A 21245-nucleotide genomic window follows, 5' to 3' on the forward strand; every position below is an offset into this window, starting at 1 on the left:
ATTTTTCTTGCCTTTTTGTATGCCTCTGCTATACAAATTTGTATGTTGAGGCCCTAACATCCAATGTGATAGTATTCGGAGATGAAGCCTTTGGAAGGAAATTAGATGTGAGACCCTCATGATGGGATTAGTGCCCATATACAAAGAGACAACAGAGAGCTTGCATGCTCACTCTCTTTCTCTCTCTTACCATATGAGGACACAGAGAGAAGGTAGCCGTCTGAAAGTCAGGAAGAGAGCTCTCACTGGTACCAAACCAAACTTGGGTCTGCTCGTCCAATGCACAGCAAAGCCAGTCCATTGACACTGGGTTGTGGTGCAGGAAAGTATAGCATTTATTGTAGGGTGCCAAACAAGGAGAATAGGCAGCTCATGTTTAGAACACCTGAACTCTCCAACGACTTTTAGGGAAGGGTTTTTAAAGACAGTGTGAGAGAGGGTGTGTACAATCTATGCACAGTTTTTTGATTGGTTGATGATGAGGTAATAGAGTGGTGTTTTGGGGATCTCAATCATCAACCTTCTGGTTCCAAACAGTCTTGCTGGTGGTCAGCATGCAGTTAACTTTTTTCCACCTGGTGGGGTTTTTAGTATCTGCAAAACAACTTAAGGATGTGGCTCAGGATATTATCTACAGCTCTTGAGGAGGAACTAAAGACTTGACTTTCTTGACTTTGTTTTATGGCTAAACTATTATTATTTTGTTTTGCTTCATTGTTTTTCTTTATTTTTTCACTTCTCTGATTAAATTTGCTCTTTGGAACTCAGGGAGGGCCTAGGAAGCTAAAGCAATTGTATGAAGAAGAGATGGGGAACACAGGGGTGGGGCATGTCCCTGGAAAGGCCCCACAGGGTCCTGCTTGTTTTCATCATCAGAACCCAACCATGCTGGCACCCTGATCTTGGACTTCCAACCTCCAGAACTGTGAGAAATAAATTTTTGCTTAAGCCACCCAGTCTATGGAATTTTGTTATGACAGCTTGAGTCAAGTAAGACAGCCTCATAATTTTTTGTTCAAAATCAGATGTGTTATATAAAATAATAGATTCTGAGGTAAATATGTTTTGTGCTTAGAGGTAAACACGCCTTCCTTCTGCTAGGTCCTTAGCAATGTGGGGATTTGTGTTAAGTTTGTCTGGAGTTGAGTTGGGTTTGAAGTTTGTTGTTGGTATGGTTAACCTCAGTGTACCATAGGCTTCAAATTTCTCTATGATAACTTGTGTGGGCTATTTACCAGGTTGTTTCTCCAAATGTCTGCTCTACACCTGGCTTCATCTCTCTCTGCTTTGAGTCTTCCCTTTGAACTGGCTCCCCAGAAAGAATCTGTCTTTTGCAGCTCTCCTAGCTGTATTCCATTCTTATCTTACTTGATGCTTATCAGAGTGGTTATGGAGGAGGGGTATGAGGAAGGTAGAGTTCTCTGATTTTCTAATTGTTTCAGTTTTAGTCAGACATTGTGAACCTGCTTCCTGTGGGCCTTCACTAAGTGTTCCTGTCCCTCCTCCAAATCAAGTGCTGGGCTAGAACCTATTCCTGACTTTTTCCCAGGGATGAACATGGTTTTCCTGCTTTTGTCCCCCAGTGGCAATGGGCTTCCACAAGTGCCGTAAGGATATAGTTTTTGTTTTCACTATCCCTGCAGATTAAGCCTTTTGTTCCATAAGGGAGACAGGATAGATGGGTTTGGGCAGAATTTCTGCAGCAGTTTCTAATCTCCTCCTCCACCCATCCCTGTGAAGAAAATTTCCTCAGGATTTTATCCAGTTTTCCTTGTGAGCTCCTGATGATGTTCTCACAGAAAAATGATGCAAGCCAGGAGCTTCACTGTATCACACTAACCTACACTCAGTCTTTACAATTAATTGTTACAGTTTTCCAGCTGATTCTTGTTACTGACATGTGGCATCTGGAGGCATCTGCCCCAGGTAATCAAATGCTCGCATCCTGTTTTTCCGTATAGGAGCTTGTCTCTCCCTAAATATTGGGTTATATTTTTGCCCTGTCATAGCAGTTCTTTTAAGAGTTCTTCATTGGTTTGCAGTTTGTCCAGCATTTTCTCGTTGTTAGGGTGGGAACAACTGTCCTTATAGCTTTCTACATCTTCTGAGGTGAAACCAGAATTAATCTCTATAATTTTTCATGTACAATTTCTGAGGCTCAACAAAAATGACCAGACACACAAGTCTGCTGAATACAAGGTCAGAATACAAAATCAACTTAGTGTCTATATACCAACAGCAAATAATAGAAAATAAAAATTTTTAAGGATACAATTTGCCATCAAACACTATCAATAGAAATAAACCTCATGAAGATGTGTGGCATTTCTACCAAAAAAAACCCTTAAAAATTATTGAGAGAAATTGAAAAATATAAAAATAAATGAAGATATTGGAGGGCTCAAAATATAAAAATGTTAACTCCCCCAAATTGACCTACTGATGTAAGGCAATCCCAATTAAGATCCTAGCAGATTTTTCTGGAAATTTTCACACTGATTCCAAAATGTGTGTGTCAATGCAAAGAGCTAAGAATAGTCAAGTCAGTCTTGAGGAAAAAATGAGGTATTTGCTCTAGCTGATATCAGGACTTGTTATAAAGCTCTAATTAAAAGAGTGTGGGGGCTTCCCTGGTGGCGCAGTGGTTGAGAGTCCGCCTGCCGATGCAGGGGAAACGGGTTCGTGTCCCGGTCCGGGAAGATCCCACATGCCGCGGAGCAGCTGGGCCCGTGAGCCATGGCCGCTGAGCCTGCGCATACGGAGCCTGTGCTCTGCAACGGGAGGGGCCACAACAGTGAGAGGCCCGCGTACCGCAAAAAAAAAAAAAAAAAAAAAAAAAAAAAAAAGAGTGTGGTATAGATACAAAGGTAGGCAAATAAATAGACCAATGGAAGAGAATAGAGAATCCAGAATCAGAGAGACACATGTATCAACACTTAACTTTTGGAAGAGCTAACACTGCTGAGGAGTGGATAAAGAAATTAATTTTCGGGGCTTCCCTGGTGGCGCAGTGGTTGAGAGTCCGCCTGCCGATGCAGGGGACACGGGTTCGTGCCCCGATCCCGGAAGATCCCACATGCCGCGGAGCGGCTGGGCCCGCGAGCCATGGCCGCGGAGCCTGTGTGTCCGGAGCCTGTGCTCCGCAACGGGAGAGGCCACAGCAGTGAGAGGCCCGCGTACAGCAAAAAAAAAAAAAAAAAAACAAAAAAAAAAAGAAATTAATTTTCAATAACTGGGCTTGGTCAATTGGATCCATATGAGAAAAAGAAACAACCCACCCTGTACTTCACAACTTAATTCTATGTGGGTTATAGACCTAAATGTAAAGACCAAAATATAATCCTTCTAGGAGACAATAGAGGAGAATATCTTCATTACCCTAGGGAAGGCAAGTATTTCTTAAATAAAATACTAAAATATTAAGGACATTAAAGGGAAAGATTTTAAAATTTATAAATAATAAATTATTAAATAAATAAAACTATTTGTTCATCAAACAATATCATTAAGAGAGCAAGAAGGCAAGTCCTACAAATTAGGAGAAGATATTTTTAACCACGGAAAGGACCATATCCAAGACACATAAGAAACTCCTAAAAAATCAAGAAATTAATAGAAAAATAAACAAAAGATCCCACCAAAGCCAAAAATAAGATATCCAAAAGTCCAAAAGGCCAATAAACATATGAAAGTTTACTAGTCATCTAATCAACTTCATTAGTCATCAGGGAAATGCAAATTAAACCACAATGCAATACCATTACACACCTACCCGAAGAGCTATACGTGAAAAGACTGTCAGTTCCAAATATAGCCAAGGATGTGGAACAATTAGAACTTTCATACACTGGTGGTGTGTGGGTAAATTTGGAAAAAATCTTTTTGGCGTTTTCTATTAAGGTTGAACATACGCTTCCTCTGCTGGTAATCTATTGCTGCATAATAGCAATATTGTTTCAGTGACTTAAAATAATAAATATATATTCTCTCAGTCTTTCTGTGGGTCAGGTATTTGAAAGTAGTTTAGCTGTAGGGTTTTTGGCTCAGGGTCTCTCATGAGTTTAGTCAAGATGTCAGTTCTTTGGAAGACTTCACTGCAGCTAGACAATTTCCTTCCAGGATAGCTCACTCACATGGCCACTGGAAGGAAGCCTTACTTCCTCAGTGTGTGAGCCTCTCCATAAGACTAGCTAAGTATCCTCATAATATTGCAACTGCTTTTCCCTCAGAGGAGACAAGGAAGAAATTGTAATGTCTTTTATGACCTAGTCTCGGAGGTAACATGGTGTCACTTCTGTTATTTTATTCATTAGAAGTGAGTCACTAAGTCTGGCCTACACTTGAGGGTCATGGATTTATGCTCCCCCTTTCGAAGACAGGAGGGTCAAAGACTTTATGGATGTATATTAAAATCACCACACATACCCTATGACCAAATAATTTGACCCTGAATTATAGAAGCAAAAAAGGGTGGGTGTATGGCCCCCCAAACATTTACAAGTACGTTTATAGCATCATTATTCATAATAGCCAAATTGTAGAAACAAATCAAATGTCTATCAACAATAGAATGCATAAATAAATTGTGGTATATTCTAACAATGGGAAACTATTCAGAAATGAAAATTAGTAAACTACAGATTCATAAACTACAGGTACATGCGAAACCATAGATGAATCTCACTAATTCTTTTGCTCACTAATATTGAGCAGAAGAGACAAACTCCAAAAACTGTACTACATTATCTCCTTTATATAAATGTTAAAAGAGGCAAAACCAATCTACAATGTAAGAAATCAAGATGGTGGTTACCTTTGAAGAGGAGGAAGGAGGGAATGACTACAAGAGGTAATGAGGCAGAGCTTCTGAAATGGTGTTAACTGTTCTGTAACTTGCCCAGAGTGGTGGTTGCGAAGGTATGTTTACAGTGTGATGGTTCAATGAGCCATACACCTCTTATCTGTGCAGATTTCAGCATTGTTTTATACTTCAAATCAGGAAAAATTTAAAAAGATACCAAGGAAAGAAAAGAATACTCTTCAGGCAAAGACAAAACAGGTCTTTGTGCTGAATTTGGCTTTCAACTAGCCAGTTTATAATATCTGTTTTAGACCAGGGTTGGTAAATGTGATCTTCAGCAGGCCTCCAAAGCATATGGGTTACAGTAGCCTTTGGTGGTAGCATAAATCTATTCCTATAGAATTTGGAATTGTTGAATGTTGGTTCTGGAAAAGACCTTCTGGATCATTTGATCCAGTGATTTTTCAAACTGGCCTCTCTGGCAGAGGCAACCCCTTAGATATTCCACAGAACAGTTTCTCAGAACCGTTTAAAAACCACTGATCTAGTTTAACTCCCTTGTGCTGCAAATAAAGAAACAGGCTTAGAGAGTGTGTGTTACTACTGTGTTATAACTGTTCAGAGTTATACAGCTATTACTTGGTGGTAATGACCTGAGATTCACTGCCATCTGAAGGTACCATATTGTGCTGCCCTGATGGAGAAGCCAAAAAAGGGGAAAGTTACACATCTCAGGATCATAGTCTTTGGAGTAGAAACTCTCCTATTCTGTCGCTCAAGGTGGCAGCAAAGCAAAGTTACTAAAGAGAAGCTGACATAGGAAATGTGTTGGAAAGTGTTTCATTTAGGGACTACGCTAGGGAATGCCCTGTTTGGTAACAAATATGTGGGGCATTCTTTTATCCATCTCACCCTTCAACTAGCTTCTCAACTCTGCCTGCACATTAGAACCACCTGGGAACTTTAAAAAAAAATACTCCTTCCTGGGCCTCCCCATAGACTAATTGAACCAGAGTCTCTGAAGTGGGCTGGAAAGAACTGGGTATTCTGACCCTCACTGAGCTTTACCGAAATGTGCATGGAGTGAACTCATCATCTTAGAGGAGCTCTGAGTCTGAATAGCAAACTGGGCCTTGACACAAGAGGAAGAAACACTAGAGAGGAAAAAAAAATCCCTCTGGTGGTAGCAAAACTCCAGGCTTTCTGCCTTTGTTGCTATGACCTGAGGACATGGACCTCTTCTCTATGGCTCCAGTCTCAGGAATGCAGCCCCATTCCCCCAGCGCCCACCCCCCAATTCATCTCTGGTTTCTCTCCTTATAATAAAATATTGAGAGAACCAGATTCTTAGGTCTTTCAGTGACAAGTGCGATTAAAGTACATGGGTCTCATGCTTTGGCAGAACATGGAGTCTACCCCTTTGCTCAGAATGGGCAGAACCCAGCAGGACCCTTCTCTCAGGGAGGTCACCCTTAGAGATGCGTTGGTTCTGTATTCCTCTGTCCAGCTAAGGGACCCTAACATCTTCCTAATCTGGGTTCTTCTCACCTTTGAACTGTAGAATGCCAGAGCTGGGAGGGACCAAGGAGGTTATCTCATACAGTTTCCCATTTGATAGATAAAAACATCTAGGCCCAAAGTGACTTACATAAAGTCACACTGAATACCAGTGGAAATGTCATGACACAAACACACTTGGTCTGATTCTACACCCAGTGCTCACTCTTTTTTTGTCTTGAAAGTATTTTTTAAATACCTAAGATTCCAAAGATACAGAAAAGCACACAAAATAATATAATCTCACACTTATACCACCTAAATTTAACTGATTTTACCTTTTTAGCATATTTGTTTCAAATATTAAAAAAAAAATGTTACAGATTCAGCTAAAGTCCCTTCCAACCCATTTCTCTCCTCCCCCTCTCTCAGGAGTAACAACACTCTAATATTGGTGAATCCCATTCCCCTGAATGTTTTTATACTTTGTTCTACATATATATGGATCTTCTATAACACTAAACGATATTGTTTTGTGTCTTAACATTTGACAAAACAGTATCTTGCAACTTCTTTATTCATATAACATTATATTTGTAATGTTCATCCATGGTATAGATCTAGTTAATTCATTTTAACAGTGGCATATTATCTCATTCCATTGATAAGCCCTATCTTATTATTTCCCTCTAGTAGAAAGTTGTTTCCAAGTTTTGCACAAATTGCTTTGCAGTGAACACCCTTGCACATGTATCTGTGTTCACAAGAGTTGAGAATTTCTATAGAGTGGAGACCTAGAGGGGAAATCACAAGATCCTAGGATATGTTCACCTTCAACTTTATGAGGCTTTGTAAAATTGTTTTTCAAAGTAGTTGAACCAATTTACACTTCTCACATCTTAACTAATGCTTAGTTGGGTCAGACCTTTACATTTTAACCTATTTGTCAAATGTGAAGTAGCATTTTTTTGTTTTAAATTTCCAGTTTTTGATTACTAGTCAAGTTGAGCATCTTTTAATATGTTTAATACTGAATCAGATTTCCTCTAATGTGAATTGCCTGTTCATCTCCCTTACCATTGGATTGTCTCCTGCTTACTTTTTAGGATTTTTTTTTTTTTTTTTTGCGGTACGCGGGCCTCTCACTGTTGTGGCCTCTCCCGTTGCGGAGCACAGGCTCCGGACACGCAGGCTCAGCAGCCATGGCTCACGGGCCCAGCCGCTCCACGGCATGTGGGATCTTCCCGAACCGGGGTACAAACCCCTGCATCGGCAGGCGGACTCTCAACCACTGCACCACCAGGGAAGCCCTAGGAGTTTTTTAAATATTTGTTGGTTATAATTTTTTTGCCTTTTAAATGCACAGCAAATATATTTTTCCAGTTTGTGGTTTGTTTGTTCACTTTGTATATGTTGTCTTTTGTTTATAGAACTTTTAAATTTAATATAGTCTTATGTATCAGTCTTCCTTAATGAATTATTCTTTTTGTTTTCTGTTTAACAATTCAGTCTTTTCTACAAGTTCATATGGGTATTCTATATTTTCTTATAAAAAATTGAAATTCTTGCCTTTAATATGTAGATTTTAATCAGTTTGGAATTTTGTATGTGGTATGAAGAAAAGATACACCTTATCTTTTAATACAACAGACACTAATTGTCCCAGCATCACTTACTTCATAGTTTATGGTTGTCCCATTGCATTGTAATGCCATCTCTGTTATATATCAAGTTCCCATTATTATGGGTGCCTATTTCCAGAATCTCTTTTATGTTCCACTTGTCTGTCTATCTATATGCCAGTGCCACATTGTTTTAATTGCTCTAGCTTTATCATTTGAAGAGGCAAATTCCCTCTTCCTCCTAATTTTTCTTCAAAATTATTTAGCTACTTATCACTGTATAATTTCCTTTTAATCTTAGAAATGGCTTGTGAAGTTTTACAGAGATTTTTTTCAGAATTTTGTTAGAAATATATAGAATTTGATTAATTGGGGAAATATTATCATCCTTAGTGATATTGAGTGTTCTTATCTATGAGCATGGTACATCTTTGTTTTTATTTAAATCTTTAAAAAATGTCTTCAGTACCTTTTTTCAAATTTCTTCGTAAAGCTCTTCCACATATATTTTTAGATTTATTCCTAGTTACTTTATAGATTTATTGCTATTGCAAATGTATATTTTAAATTCATTTCTTCTAAATGGATATTGTTGGTATATACAAACACCAGTGACATTAGTATATTGACCTTGTTTCCAGCAACCTTTCTTGTTCATCCTTATATATAATTTATAGATTCTCTTCAATGTTTTGTGTGGATAATCACAATGTAACATCTTTATTCTTTATTTTCAGACTTTTACTTTTTATTTTCTTATTATACTAGTTATAATATCCTGTAAAATGTTGACTAGGAATGGTAATAATAAACGTATTTGTTCTCAAACTCCTTTTACTAGATTCTACCACCTCCTGCTTTTAGCCCTACTCCAAGATAAATTGTCTTGTTATATCCCAGTAATCCAGAAGGTTTCTCAGTCCCTACTAACCCAGACCTCCCTATATAGTTGTGCGGCTCCTACTAACCTAATGTAACCAGATCACACTTAATAAAGATGTCCAACCCTCCATAGGATTTTCATTTGGATGGTCCACTATTCTCTCAGGTGCAATGTGTTTGAAGTGATTCAAAACCTTTCTATATATCTATGTTCTTTAAACGCATCACCATCCACCCAGGCTCAATAGTCAGAAACTTATATTCTTATCTCAATTCCCACATCTAATTTATCACCAATCTTGTCAATTCTATATTCGAAATATCTGCTCAAGTATTCTTTCCTCTCCATTCCCAACACCAACGACTGGCTTAACCCCCCAGAATCTCCCACCTTGACTATAGTATCAGTTTCCTAACTGGTCTCCCTGCCTTTCATCTCAGTTCTCATCTACCATTCTTCTTACTGCTACCAAGTTTATCTTTCTAAAATGCAAGTCTGATCATGCCTCGACCAGCTTAAAACCCTTCACTGGCTTCCCAGTGTCTATTTTATGAAGTCTTAGTAATCCAGCTGGTCATGCAAGGCCCTTTATTTACCTGGCTAGCTCTCTATAACATACTTTCCTACCACTCCCCACCTTGCTCTATAGTCTAGCAGAACTCAAGTGCTTATAATTCAGCTATGCTATTTCCTTGTTCCATGATTCTTCACATACTGGTCTCTCTGCTTGGATTACTCTGGCAAAATCTTATTTGTTTTCAAACCCAGATCACATGTCACTTCCTCCAGAAACTATGGATTAACAGCTTAACAAATATTTATTGAGCACTACCTATATGCCAGGTACTATGCTATATGCCAAGCATACAAAGATGAATAAGACATACTCCAAATGGTGCAGCATCAGTTGGTGACTTTCTTTTCTTGCTCTCCTTTACCTTTAACTGCCTGAAGCATAATTTTTATTTACATGCTCTTTTCTTTTCTCCATTCTTGATAAATACACATATAGATGTAGAAATATCACAATATTCTCAAATACAGATGCATATGCACATATAGACTCAGTATTCAGAACATTCATGGATACAGTTTCAACTAGGAAGTGCAATTATCAATGGTGAGATCATAAGCTCAGTACTTTGTGGTCAGAGCCTGGACCAGTCGACACATAGAAGCACAGCATAACTAGAGTAGTAATTAAGGGTGTGTCCTCTGAAGACAGGTTGCTTGAGTTTGCATCTCAGCTCTATTACTTACAGACTGGGTGGCCCTGGGTAAATAACTGAATCTTTGTGCCTCAAGTTCATCAGCTATAAAATGGGGTCAGTGATAGTCCTTGCCTCATAGTGTTGTTGAAAGAATTATTGAAGTTAAAACAAAAAGTGCTTAGAATAGTGCCTAGCACAATGTAAGTGTTTAATAATAGTAGCTATTTTATTTTGCAGATGAGGACACTTTTGTCTCAATCAGTATCAGCAGGTCAAATGATTTTTACTTCTATATCTAGCAATGAAAAAACTATTTGTTCTGAGCCAAATGTATACTCTTATCTAATCTTTGTTGAATGAATAGCATGTGTTGGTAAAATGACTGACCCAGGAGAGCTCATGGCAGTGGAATGGAGTTTTTCTTTGTCTGGAGCTAAATGGCATATGTGGAAAGAAACTGCATTAGCACACGCTGACAGAGTCAACTATACACACTGAGATGTAACTAGGTGAGAGTGCATGGTGGTATAATAACTAAGAGCACAAGATCTGGAATCAGATTGCCTCACTTAGACTCATAACTCCACCACTTACTAGCTTTGTCACCTTGGGCAAGTTACTTCTTTGTATTTCAGCTTCCATTCCGTAAAATGGGATTGATAATAAGTTCCTATTTCATACAGTTATTGTGGGAATTTAATGAGATAATGCATGTAAAGCACTTAGAACATTACTTGGTACATAATATGTAATAAGTGGTGAAGAAAAAAAGATGCACATAGTAGACAGAGGACCATATAAAGTTAACCTAAGTGTTCACTACAAGAGAAGAAATGGAGGTAGATGTTCAGTTGAATGAGTGATTTTCAAGAGAAAATAAGGGAATTTTCTAATTCTACTACACTTGGAATAACCTTTGTTAAAGTCATTATTTTGTTGTTGTTGTTCCTATGTAAGTCTCAACATATTCCCCCAGTTATGTTTGGGTTAGACCACCAGGCTTTCCCAGAATATGTTCCATGGGACATCTGCCCTAAGATATGTATGAGAAAAAAGGGTTTTGTGGTTGAACAATGCTGCATGACATATTCTCTTGGAAATTCAAATGTATATTAGCACCCTAAGGGGTTGATAGGTCCTGGAAAAATGTTTCATTTAGTTTAACCCAGCATTTCTTGAATATATTTGATCAAAGAGCCCTTTTTCCATATATTATTTATTAACATTCCATGGAACTACTGTTCCATGGAATAAACATGGAGAAATGCTGACTTCAGTGAATAGCAAAGTGACCTTAATACCAAAGCAAGGGCTAAGGGAGGTATAGGTGTGGGAAGGAGAGGGCTCATACTTTTTTAGACTGGATTGAAAATTTCCCTAGAACAATTCTCAAAGCCAGGAATCACACAAATCCCTCAGGGTCACAAACTCTCAAACACATACAAGCTTTCTGGGAGCACATGCAGGATCCCTGGAAGGCGTTGGGGGAGCACCCCTCACTCACATTGTATCCTGCTGCTCCTGCTGTGCTGAGATCCCACTGTGGAAGATCCAAAGGCTCCTAAACACACTATGCCATCTGCCTTTGGCCATGCACTTCCTGATTTTACTTCCTCCTTTTTAGAAGAGAAGAGGCTACAAGAAAACTATTTAAAGGGGAGAGGCCCTATAGGGGAACCAGAGGCCAGACCCAGGAGTGGAGGGGGGAGGAGGGGATTTGGAGAGAAGAGACTGGGTTGAAACCTCCGGTCAGATTCAGGACAAGGATGCTCCTCTGGGTGCAGGCGAGATGAGAGACTCCAGTAGTGCCAAGCGAAGAGGAACCTTCCTGGCAGAGCAAAACAGGAGATACACTTAGGAGAAATAATACTGACTTGTAAGGTCAGTGAGCAGAATAGGAGCTCCCTGAGGGTAGAAACCATGTTCAATGCATTTTTATAACTATTTTCTTCAGGAAAAAGGTGGTGGCTAGAAAGAGGGGGAAATTGTGTTTGTCACAGAATGGACGGCACAGTGAGAAATCCCTGATAAGGGAGAGGTGTATAAGGTGGCTTGCTGTCTATTTATATTGGCCAGTGTTCATATCACTTTCCAAATTAATGTCATTGGTTGGCTGGTCCCTGAAGGCAAGTGTGCCTTCCTCCTCTGATTTGCTTTACCCCTTACTTCCTACCAAGGAAGAAGGAGAGACTGGGAATACATCCTAGGTGGCCTGGTGCAAAGAGACCTAGAATCTTTCATCTTGGGCGGCTGAGGTCTGTGAGGGGCTGCTGAGCTGCATGCAGGATGGCAAATAATGAGGTCTAAGCCAATATTAACGATGCATAACTATGGATGGTGGGAGCAGGGTTTTTTCTTACTTCCATTAATTTATATCTGTTCTAACTTTTCTATAATGAGCACCCTTTTCTTTTATAACTTGGAAAATTAGGTCTATTTCTCTAGTTCACACCCCACCATCTTTATTTATAGAAAACCTGAACAATCATTACACATAAACTTCCTATTAGTGTGTTTTTAGTGGGGAAAAAAAATGTTTTCCAAGCACGTATGAGTGAATGGAAACATACGGCAGGAAATATTCCCTAGAAAGTTATATCCACATAATTCTAAGAAGATTGAGGGAGAAATTTGCTAGGGGTAAGATTTCCCAAGAACTTCTGGGGAAAATGGTTAACAGGCTCTTATAGGTGGGAGGCGAGAGTGGCACGAGATGGTGTTTCGGTGAGGAGAATCACCTGGCAGCCTGCCTGGGGGCGGTGGCAGGTAGGAAAGGTGGCCGCGGGCCAGGGCCGGGGCGGAGCAGGAAACGGCGGCGCGCGGAGCGGGAGGCGGAGCCGCGGGGAGCTCCCAGGTGGGCTGGAGCCGGACCGGTCCTCCCGCCGCGCTGCGCGCAGTGAGTGGAAAGCGGGGGGGATTCCTTGGAGAAGTGTTGCGCCCTGAACCGGCCGCTGATGAAGACAGACACAGTGTCCCTGGAGCCCCTGAGCTGAAAGGGACCGGAGAGGGCCGGCATGGGCCCCGAGCTGCCCGCACCTTGGCTGCTGCTCTTCACCTCGCTCCCAGCAGGTGAGCCGTGGGAAAATGGGTCCCACTCGGGGCCCAAGGGGAGAGGAAGCCATTGTTGCCTGGCCTTGCAGAGCTGGCCACAGGCAGGACAGCGGAGGCCCGGGCCGCGCTCAGGTGGCTCTTGGCACGGGCGCCAGGAGTTGCGGGGACTGAATCGAGTTTCTGCCTGTGGGAACCTGTTGTTTTCTTCTTTTATTAGCCTAGGCCCTTCCGAAACAGGTGCAACTAAGGAAGAAGCTAGGAGCTTCTCCTCCTGCTCTTTAGGCACTTCTTGGTCTCTAAAGCCAAATTGATAGAGGCGGAAACACCACTCTTACAATTCCTAATTGTAATTCCTAATTCCCACTTCTGACCCTGGGCACCCCATCCTCAGAATTAGGACTTTGTAGCCAGCAGTCATCTAGGTCAAAAGAATAATAGAAGAAGACTTACAGACAAAAATCCCATTAGGGTATAAAACCCAATCCTTAAATCACCAGCATGATGTTTTAAAAGCTCTTCTAGTTTTACAAAGAATATTGAGCGCTCAACATTTTTCAAACCCAATGATTATAACCAAAGGGTATATTCTTCTTTTTTTTGGAATTTTATTTTATTTTTATACAGCAGATTCTTATTAGTTATCTATTTTATACATATTGGTGTATATATGTCAACCCCAATCTTCCAATTCATCCCTCTTTCCCCCTTTGGTGTCCATACGTTTGTTCTCTACCTCTGTGTCTCTATTTCTGCCTTGCAAGCCGGTTCCTCTATACCATTTTTCTAGATTCTACATATATGTGTTAATGCATGATATTTGTTTTTCTCTTTCTGACTTACTTCACTCTGTATGACAGTCTCTAGGTCCATCCACGTCTCTACAAATGACCCAATTTCATTCCTTTTTATGCTGAGTAATATTCCATTGTATATATGTACCACATCTTCTTTATCCATTCGTCTGTGGATGGGCATTTAGGTTGCTTCCATGACCTGGCTACTGTAAATAGTGCTGCAATGAACATTGGGGTGCATGTGTCTTTCTGAATTATTGTTTTCTCTGGGTATATGCCCAGCAGTGGGATTGCTGGGTCATATGATAATTCTATTTTTAGTTTTTTAAGGAACCTCCATACCGTTCTCCATAGTGGCTGTATCAATTTACATTCCCACCAACAGTGCAAGAGGGTTCCCTTTTCTCCACACCTTCTCCATCATTTGTTGTTTGTACATTTTCTGATGATGCCCATTCTAACCGGTGTGAGGTGATACCTCATTGTAGTTTTGGTTTGCATTTCTCTAATAATTAGTGATGTTGAGCAGCTTTTCATGTGCTTTTGGCCATCTGCATGTCTTCTTTGGAGAAATGTCTATTTAGGTTTTCTGCACATTTTTGGATTGGGTTGTTTGTTATTCTAATATTGAGCTGCATGAACTGTTTATATATTTTGGAGATTAATCCTTTGTCCATTCATTTGCAAATATTTTCTCCCACTCTGAGGATTGTCTTTTCATCTTGTTTATAGTTTCCTTTGCTGTGCAAAAGCTTTTAAGTTTCATTGGGTCCCATTTGTTTACTTTTGTTTTTATTTACATTACTGTAGGAGGTGGATCAAAAAAGATCTTGCTGTGATTTATGTCAAAGAGTGACATTATGTTTTCCTCTAAGAGTTTTATAGTGTCTGGTCTTACATTTACATCTTTAATCCATTTTGAGTTTATTTTTGTGTATGGTATTAGGTCTTTAATCCATTTGGAGTTTATTTTTGTGTATGGTGTTAGGGAGTGTTCTAATTTCATTCTTTTACATGTAGCTGTCCAGTTTTCCCAGCACCACTTATTGAAGAGACTGTCTTTTCTCCATTGTATATCCTTGCCTCCTTTGTCATAGGTTAGTTGACCATATGTGCGTGGGTTTATCTCTGAGCTTTCTATCCTGTTCCATTGATCTATATTTCTGTTTTTGTGCCAGTACCATATTGTCTTGATTACTGTAGCTTTGTAGTATAGTCTGAAGTCAGAGAGTCTGATTCCTCCAGCTCCATTTTTTTCCCTGAAGACTGCTTTGGCTATTCGGGGTCTTTTGTGTCTCCATACAAATTTTAAGATTTTTTGTTCCAGTTCTGTAAAAACTGCCACGGGTAATTTGATAGGGATTGCATTGAGTCTGCAGATTGCTTTGGGCAGTATAGTCATTTTCACAATATTGATTCTTCTAATCCAAGAACATGGTATATCTCTCCTTCTGTTTGTGTCATCTTTGATTTTTTTCCATCAGTGTCTTATAGTTTTCTGAGTACAGGTCTGTTACCTCCTTAGGTAGGTTTATTCCTAGGTATTTTATTCTTTTTGTTGCAATGGTGAATGGGATTGTTTCCTTAATTTCTCTTTCTGATCTTTCATTGCTAGTGTATAGGAATGCAAGAGATTTCTGTGCATTAATTTTGTATCCTGCAACTTTACCAAATTCATTGATTAGCTCTAGTAGTTTTCTGGTGGCTAAAGGGTGCATTCTTAAAGTAAGCAAATTACTAAATGGACAGGGACTTCAGAAAGTGGAGCTCCAGGTGTTCATGAACGAACCATGCAGTGTGAGTAGCCAGGATACTGAGGTGGTCAAATAATACAGACTGCTGTATTTGCCTGGCATTTGTTAAATGGAAGCCTACCTGCATGACACATTTTAGAAGCAAAGAATGCTGAACACGGAAAATTCCTAAGTCCAGGAAGAAATACAGTTTACATTGTGACATATACACACATATATGAGATTTATAAAATAGGAACAAAAGGTATACATACACACACACACAAAACCAGTTACTATGTTGGATAAAAGAATAACAAATTAACATTAACTATTACTTTAATAACATTTAAATTCATAGAAAGTAATCCCCAAATTAACAGTATTAAATAGAAAAATCCAGTAAGTTGATTTTCTCAAGACCCACTGCAAACTGAGGTATGAACTTTGGAAAACCCTGCATTAGAACGTATTCATTTTGGTCTGTCACCTTGTTCTCTTCTCTTTCTAAAGAAAAGTCAACCCAGCTCTCTGATTAGCATCCAAGTTTCTGCAGTTGTGAAGTGCGGGTCAGTAGAGAGATTATGTCAGATATCGGTACTGGCTAGTTGGTGTGGCTTGGGGCCTCTGATGAAGCCTCTGAGGTCAGGAAGTCCTGTGACGTTACCAGAGTCTTTATGTTTGGAGCTGTGGAGAGATGGGTTGTCAGAGGGTTTTGTGTGTGTGTAATTCTCCAAACTGTTTTTCCTTAAAAAGAAAGAAGTTTTTTTTTATCACACAAGTGATATTTGCTTCTTAAAACAGAGCCTTAAGATAGGCTAAAGTAAGTTCCTATAGCCCTTTGCATTATTGGCTAATAGCTCTGGTTACCTTCATCCAACCTCAAAGTTTATTCCTGGAATGAAAAGTTTAGATTCCACCACCCGTGCCCCCCACTGCCAAATTCTAAAATGTTGTGTGTTGTTTGTGCTTTTGTGAATATTTAAAAAGATCTTAGAGGGGTGTTAACTTATAGATCCATGTAGCTATCAACTTATATTATTCTTTGGGAAATCAGACAGCTGACTTCTAAGGGACAAGATTCTTAGCATCTAGACCAGGAGCTTCCCCTTGGTGGTGGGGGTGAAGGTTGGGATCATACTGAAGACCTAATGACATCTTGGTCCCTGATACAGTAGATAGTAAAAAGTAGAGCTTCTCAAGTGTTGGATAGGGGACTGTCCACTCGACTCCTCCCTTGACCCCCACGCCCCTGCCGTGAGGCTCCCTGAAGTACCTCCCAGAACCCCAGTGCTCTGCAAACACAAGTAGAAATCACTCCCAGTCCTTGTCTTCTCCTCCCAGCCAGTTGTACAGATAAGGAAATCTGTGTCCAGGGAAGTCAGGTGTCTCAAGTTGACACAGTGGAGTTGGTTTGAGAGCTGGGACGACAGGAACCCTGGCGTCCTCACTCTTAGTCCATTGCTCTTTCACCTATTTCATACCATGGAGCAGGTTTGTTTTGTCTAATTGAATCCTGGTAGAAATAGAAATTGACTACCTCCTGGATGTATAACCAGATGTTAATTATTAAACCTCTTGCCTCAACAACAATGCAGTGGGATGAGATGCTGGGTAATTACTGTACTGTCTGCCTAAGTTTCTTTCAGCCTAATAATTTATTTCATTATTTGAAGTCCTTAGGGTAGAAATAAGATTGTGTGCTTTAAGAATTAGGAAGACTCTGATCATGTCTTGTCTTTCTCCAGTCCTCGTTTCTGGATCTTCCAATCTACAAATCTTAGGGTAAGGTGGGGTCAGAGGAAAGCATTCTACACTTTCTTCATTTCCCAAACCCAGTTAATCACCATGTGCTATTGCTTAATCCCAGCATCTCAACCATCTCCTTGCCTCTAGGCCTACTACCTCTCTGCCTAGTTTCAACTATCCTCTACCCAGATGATAGGTTAACCTACCTGGATTAATCTTTCCCACCTTCACTTGAGTCCTCCAAGAACCTCTACTAGATCCCCATAGTTTATATGAGTGGATTAAAGCTCTTTGGAATTCAAGCCGCACTCATTATGGCCTCACTAACATGGGCAGCCTTGTCTCCACTGCTATGAGCATGCTCTTGTACCCCCTCTCCCCCCAACATACACCCTTCTTCCTTGCTTTTTGTCTGGCCATATTACAAATGGTTGACTTTAACCACTTGTTTTCTGTACTTTCAGAGAACTTAAACTGTGTTCCAAGCAGCTTAGCCTGTCTTGTATGAATTTATTTGTTTGTTTATTCAGCAAAGGTTTAATGCACACCATGTGCCAGACGTACTCTCAAACAAAAGCAGACATGGCTTTGGTCCCCATGGTGCTTATGGTCTAAAGGAAATACAAGCAAATGTAGAAATACAACTATGATAGGGACCATGAGAAAGAGATACAAGGGACCACAAGAGCATATAATAGATGGATTTTGCTCATTCAGGAGGCCCTCCCTGGAGAAATGATGCTTACATTGAGAGCTGAGGGGTGATCATCCCAAACAAATGAATAGCATGTGCAAGGCTGCTGGATAGGAGGAGCTCAGTGAGAATGAGAGGTGGCAAGAATATCAGTGTGACTGAGAGGAGGAAGCCACCGGACGTGTGGTGGAAAGGAGGCCAGGGATAGGTAGGACCAGATATGCATGGCCTCATGGGTCGTGGTAGAAGGCTTTGTATTTATCATAAGAACAATGGACAGCTTTTGGAGATATTTAAGGAGAAAGAGTTGGGAGACGGGTGTGGAATCCACATGGAGGAAAACCAGAGTATGTGCAGGTACCAGTTAAGCTGAAGCAGTATCCAGGCTGGAAGTGATGGTAGCTTGTGCTAGGGTGATGGTGATGATGGAGAGACAGAGATTCCAGAAATACTTAGGAGGCAAATAAACCCAATTTGAGAATAGATTTTATTTGGAGTGAGGAAGAAAGAGATGTCAAGGACGATTCCTAGTTTTCAGTCTTGTCCATTCACTGAGATGGGAAGTAGGGAAGAAGCCCAAGTTTGTACAGAAAGAGTAGGATTTAGATTTGGGGCCTGACTTAGATTCTGAAACAACCAATAAGAGCTATGAGGAGGATTTGGACCCGTGTGTCTTCTTGGATCTTATTGTACAGTAGTAGGATTTGTTATTCAAAGCTCTACCAGTTTCTAAGCAATCCTATAAAGCTTAGCCATGACCAGAGGTACCTTGCTTATCTGTTTACTTATGTATTGTTGACTTTCCCCAAGAATGTAAGTTCCAAGAGTACAGGGACCTTGTCTCTCTCATTAACTACTTTACCCCCATCATGTGGAACAGCACCTGGCTCATAGTAGGTATTCAATAAATGAGTGAATGAGTGACCTCTGAAGGCCCAGGGCACACAGAAATTTGTCATTGTGGTGAGACTTAAATTTGCATGTGCTCTGAGATTAGCATGTGGGGACACAGATGAGTCACTGAGTCACAGACACTGCACGTCTGACTTTGGGAAACCCCGAGCATCTGCCTCTCAACCAGGTCTTGTTGTCCTCTACCCCTAATAACCAGAGGATATCAAATTCAAACCACCTGAGGGGCTATTTTTTTCACCTAGTAGTTTATCAAGAAATTTTTAAAGATTGATATTTCCCCTGTTGGAAAGATTGTGGTGAAGCATGGGAGTGTCACACACTGTTGAGGGGAATATAAATTTCTTTCCTGAATTATCTATTAAAATATAAATGCCTTATCCCCTTTGACTCAGCACTCTCTCTTTGAGAAATACATCCTACTGGAATAAAAGCATGCATGTGAAGAGATACTTTATATAATATAAAGGTATTCATTTCAACAAATTAGTTCAGCATTGTTTGTAATAATGAAATATTAGAAACAACCTAAATGCCCATTATTAGAAAAATAGGTAAATTATGCTACATCCATGTAGTGAATTTTCATGCAGCCACTAAAATTTAGATCCATATATACTGAGATAGAATATAATGATATCTCATTAGTTTGAAGAAAAAACAAAGTTGCAAGTCAATGTACATAATATGATTTAAAAAAAAAAGTGTAGGAAAAGATGTGGAGGATAGACACCAAATTATGGTGCCTCTGGAGAGAAGAGTTCATAGTGAGCAAGGATGAACTTTTTACTTTATACCCTTCTCTATTGTTTGAAGTTTCTTATTATTTATAAATAAAAAAGGAAGAAAGGGGTTTCTCTACAAAATGGTTAAAATAAATTTGTGAATGTCTCTTAAAGGGTTAAACCTCCACCATTAGGAAACTTATCCAGAAGGCAGGTGGTACAATGGGAACTGTAGGATTTGGGATTTTAGAGGTATACGCTTATATCTAGTTTTGCTATTTACTAGCTGTGTGGCTTCAAACCAGTTACTTAATCTCCCTGAGGATTTTCCTCATCTATGAAATTGAGATTAAAAATAAGGCTGATCTCATGGGGGTTTGCCAAGGTTAAACTACATACTGCATAATGAAGCCCCCAATACCGTGCTGACCAACACTGAAGTGCTCAGTAGTTACCAGTTCCCTCCCGAGAGTAGACGTAGGCTTCTGCCACCCCAAGCCTAACAGCTGTCGAGAAGCACCCCCAGACCTTTGTTAAATGTACAATATGCAGACATAATTCCTCCCCCGCCCCAACCTGCTTCTTTCTCCTTTTCTCCTCTCCTTGCTCTCTCCGTCCCTTACTTCTTGTCCATGCGTTGCCAGGCCCTCTTCCCCTTGATTCCTCTTCTGTTTGCACTGTTATCTGAGGAAATGTAACAAATACTGACTGTAAATATACTTGGGGAGATAGCTTGCCCTGACATAAACTCTGATAGGATTAAACCTGTGTACTTTTTGTTAACCTGATTAGTGGATCAGAGGTGCCTGGGTGCCTGAAAAACAGGAATCAAGACCTTCCATAGGAGGCACCATTAGGCCACTGCCCCTTGCTGGGAAAGACCTTGCTCTCCTCCCTGCCTGCCACTCCCTTCCAAGCACGACCCTTCATGTGGAAAGGAGGGGAAATGCCATCCAGTCCCCTGAAAATGATTCTTAGTTTAAAAGGAAAAAAACCTTTTGTACCTATATCCCTATACTGTATGGATAATATGTTCTAGAAACTATAAAACATCTTGCTCACTCTGATACTACACAGGGAAGACCGGCTGAATAAATAAATGTGCAAAGATCTGCATCTATTTGGGAACACATGGCATTTAGTTGTAAAGATACTCTTTTTTTCATTGGTATATTTACCTTCCACTTCAATGCGGGATGGTAGTCCCCACTCTCCCTAGCAGCGTAGTCTTGGAAAGTACCTCATGGCGGGAAACAGAGAATCCCCTTCTCCTTCCCTCCTTCCCATGAGCTCTGCTATCTCATCTGAAGTTACCGTTCCACCCTTACAGATCTCCCTTCCTCTTTCACAGAGACAAACTGTGAATGGGTTTGCCAGGTAAGACGCAGCTTTAAAAGCTTTTAATGCACTAACTCATTTTGCAAAGAGAAGGCAGTAATGATAGCTTACATTTGTATCATTTTAATTCATTCAGAATGCTTTTGCATGCTGTTCTCAATTGATCTCAACCTCTTGAAGTGGGCAAGATAAGAACAAATGATACAAATAATAGCTACTGTTTACTGAGTGTCTA

General features: G+C 40.1%; 1 protein-coding gene across 4 annotated transcripts in view; it reads left to right on the top strand.

Annotated features, from left to right (window-relative positions):
- Positions 1-13028: 13028 nt before the first annotated feature.
- The window catches only part of ILDR1 (immunoglobulin like domain containing receptor 1), a gene marked incomplete at both ends in the record, with an annotated part of 39022 nt that continues 30805 nt past the window's right edge, over positions 13029-21245 (top strand). For all 4 annotated transcript variants that reach the window (XM_082624779.1, XM_082624780.1, XM_082624781.1 and 1 more), the window contains one exon: positions 13029-13083. In XM_082624779.1, the coding sequence (XP_082480905.1) occupies positions 13029-13083 (55 nt within the window). The remainder of the gene's footprint in view (positions 13084-21245) is intronic.

Source organism: Mesoplodon mirus (genome assembly GCF_964341445.2).
Source record: "Mesoplodon mirus genome assembly, chromosome: 6".
In the NCBI taxonomy this organism is placed as follows: Eukaryota; Metazoa; Chordata; class Mammalia; order Artiodactyla; family Ziphiidae; genus Mesoplodon; species Mesoplodon mirus.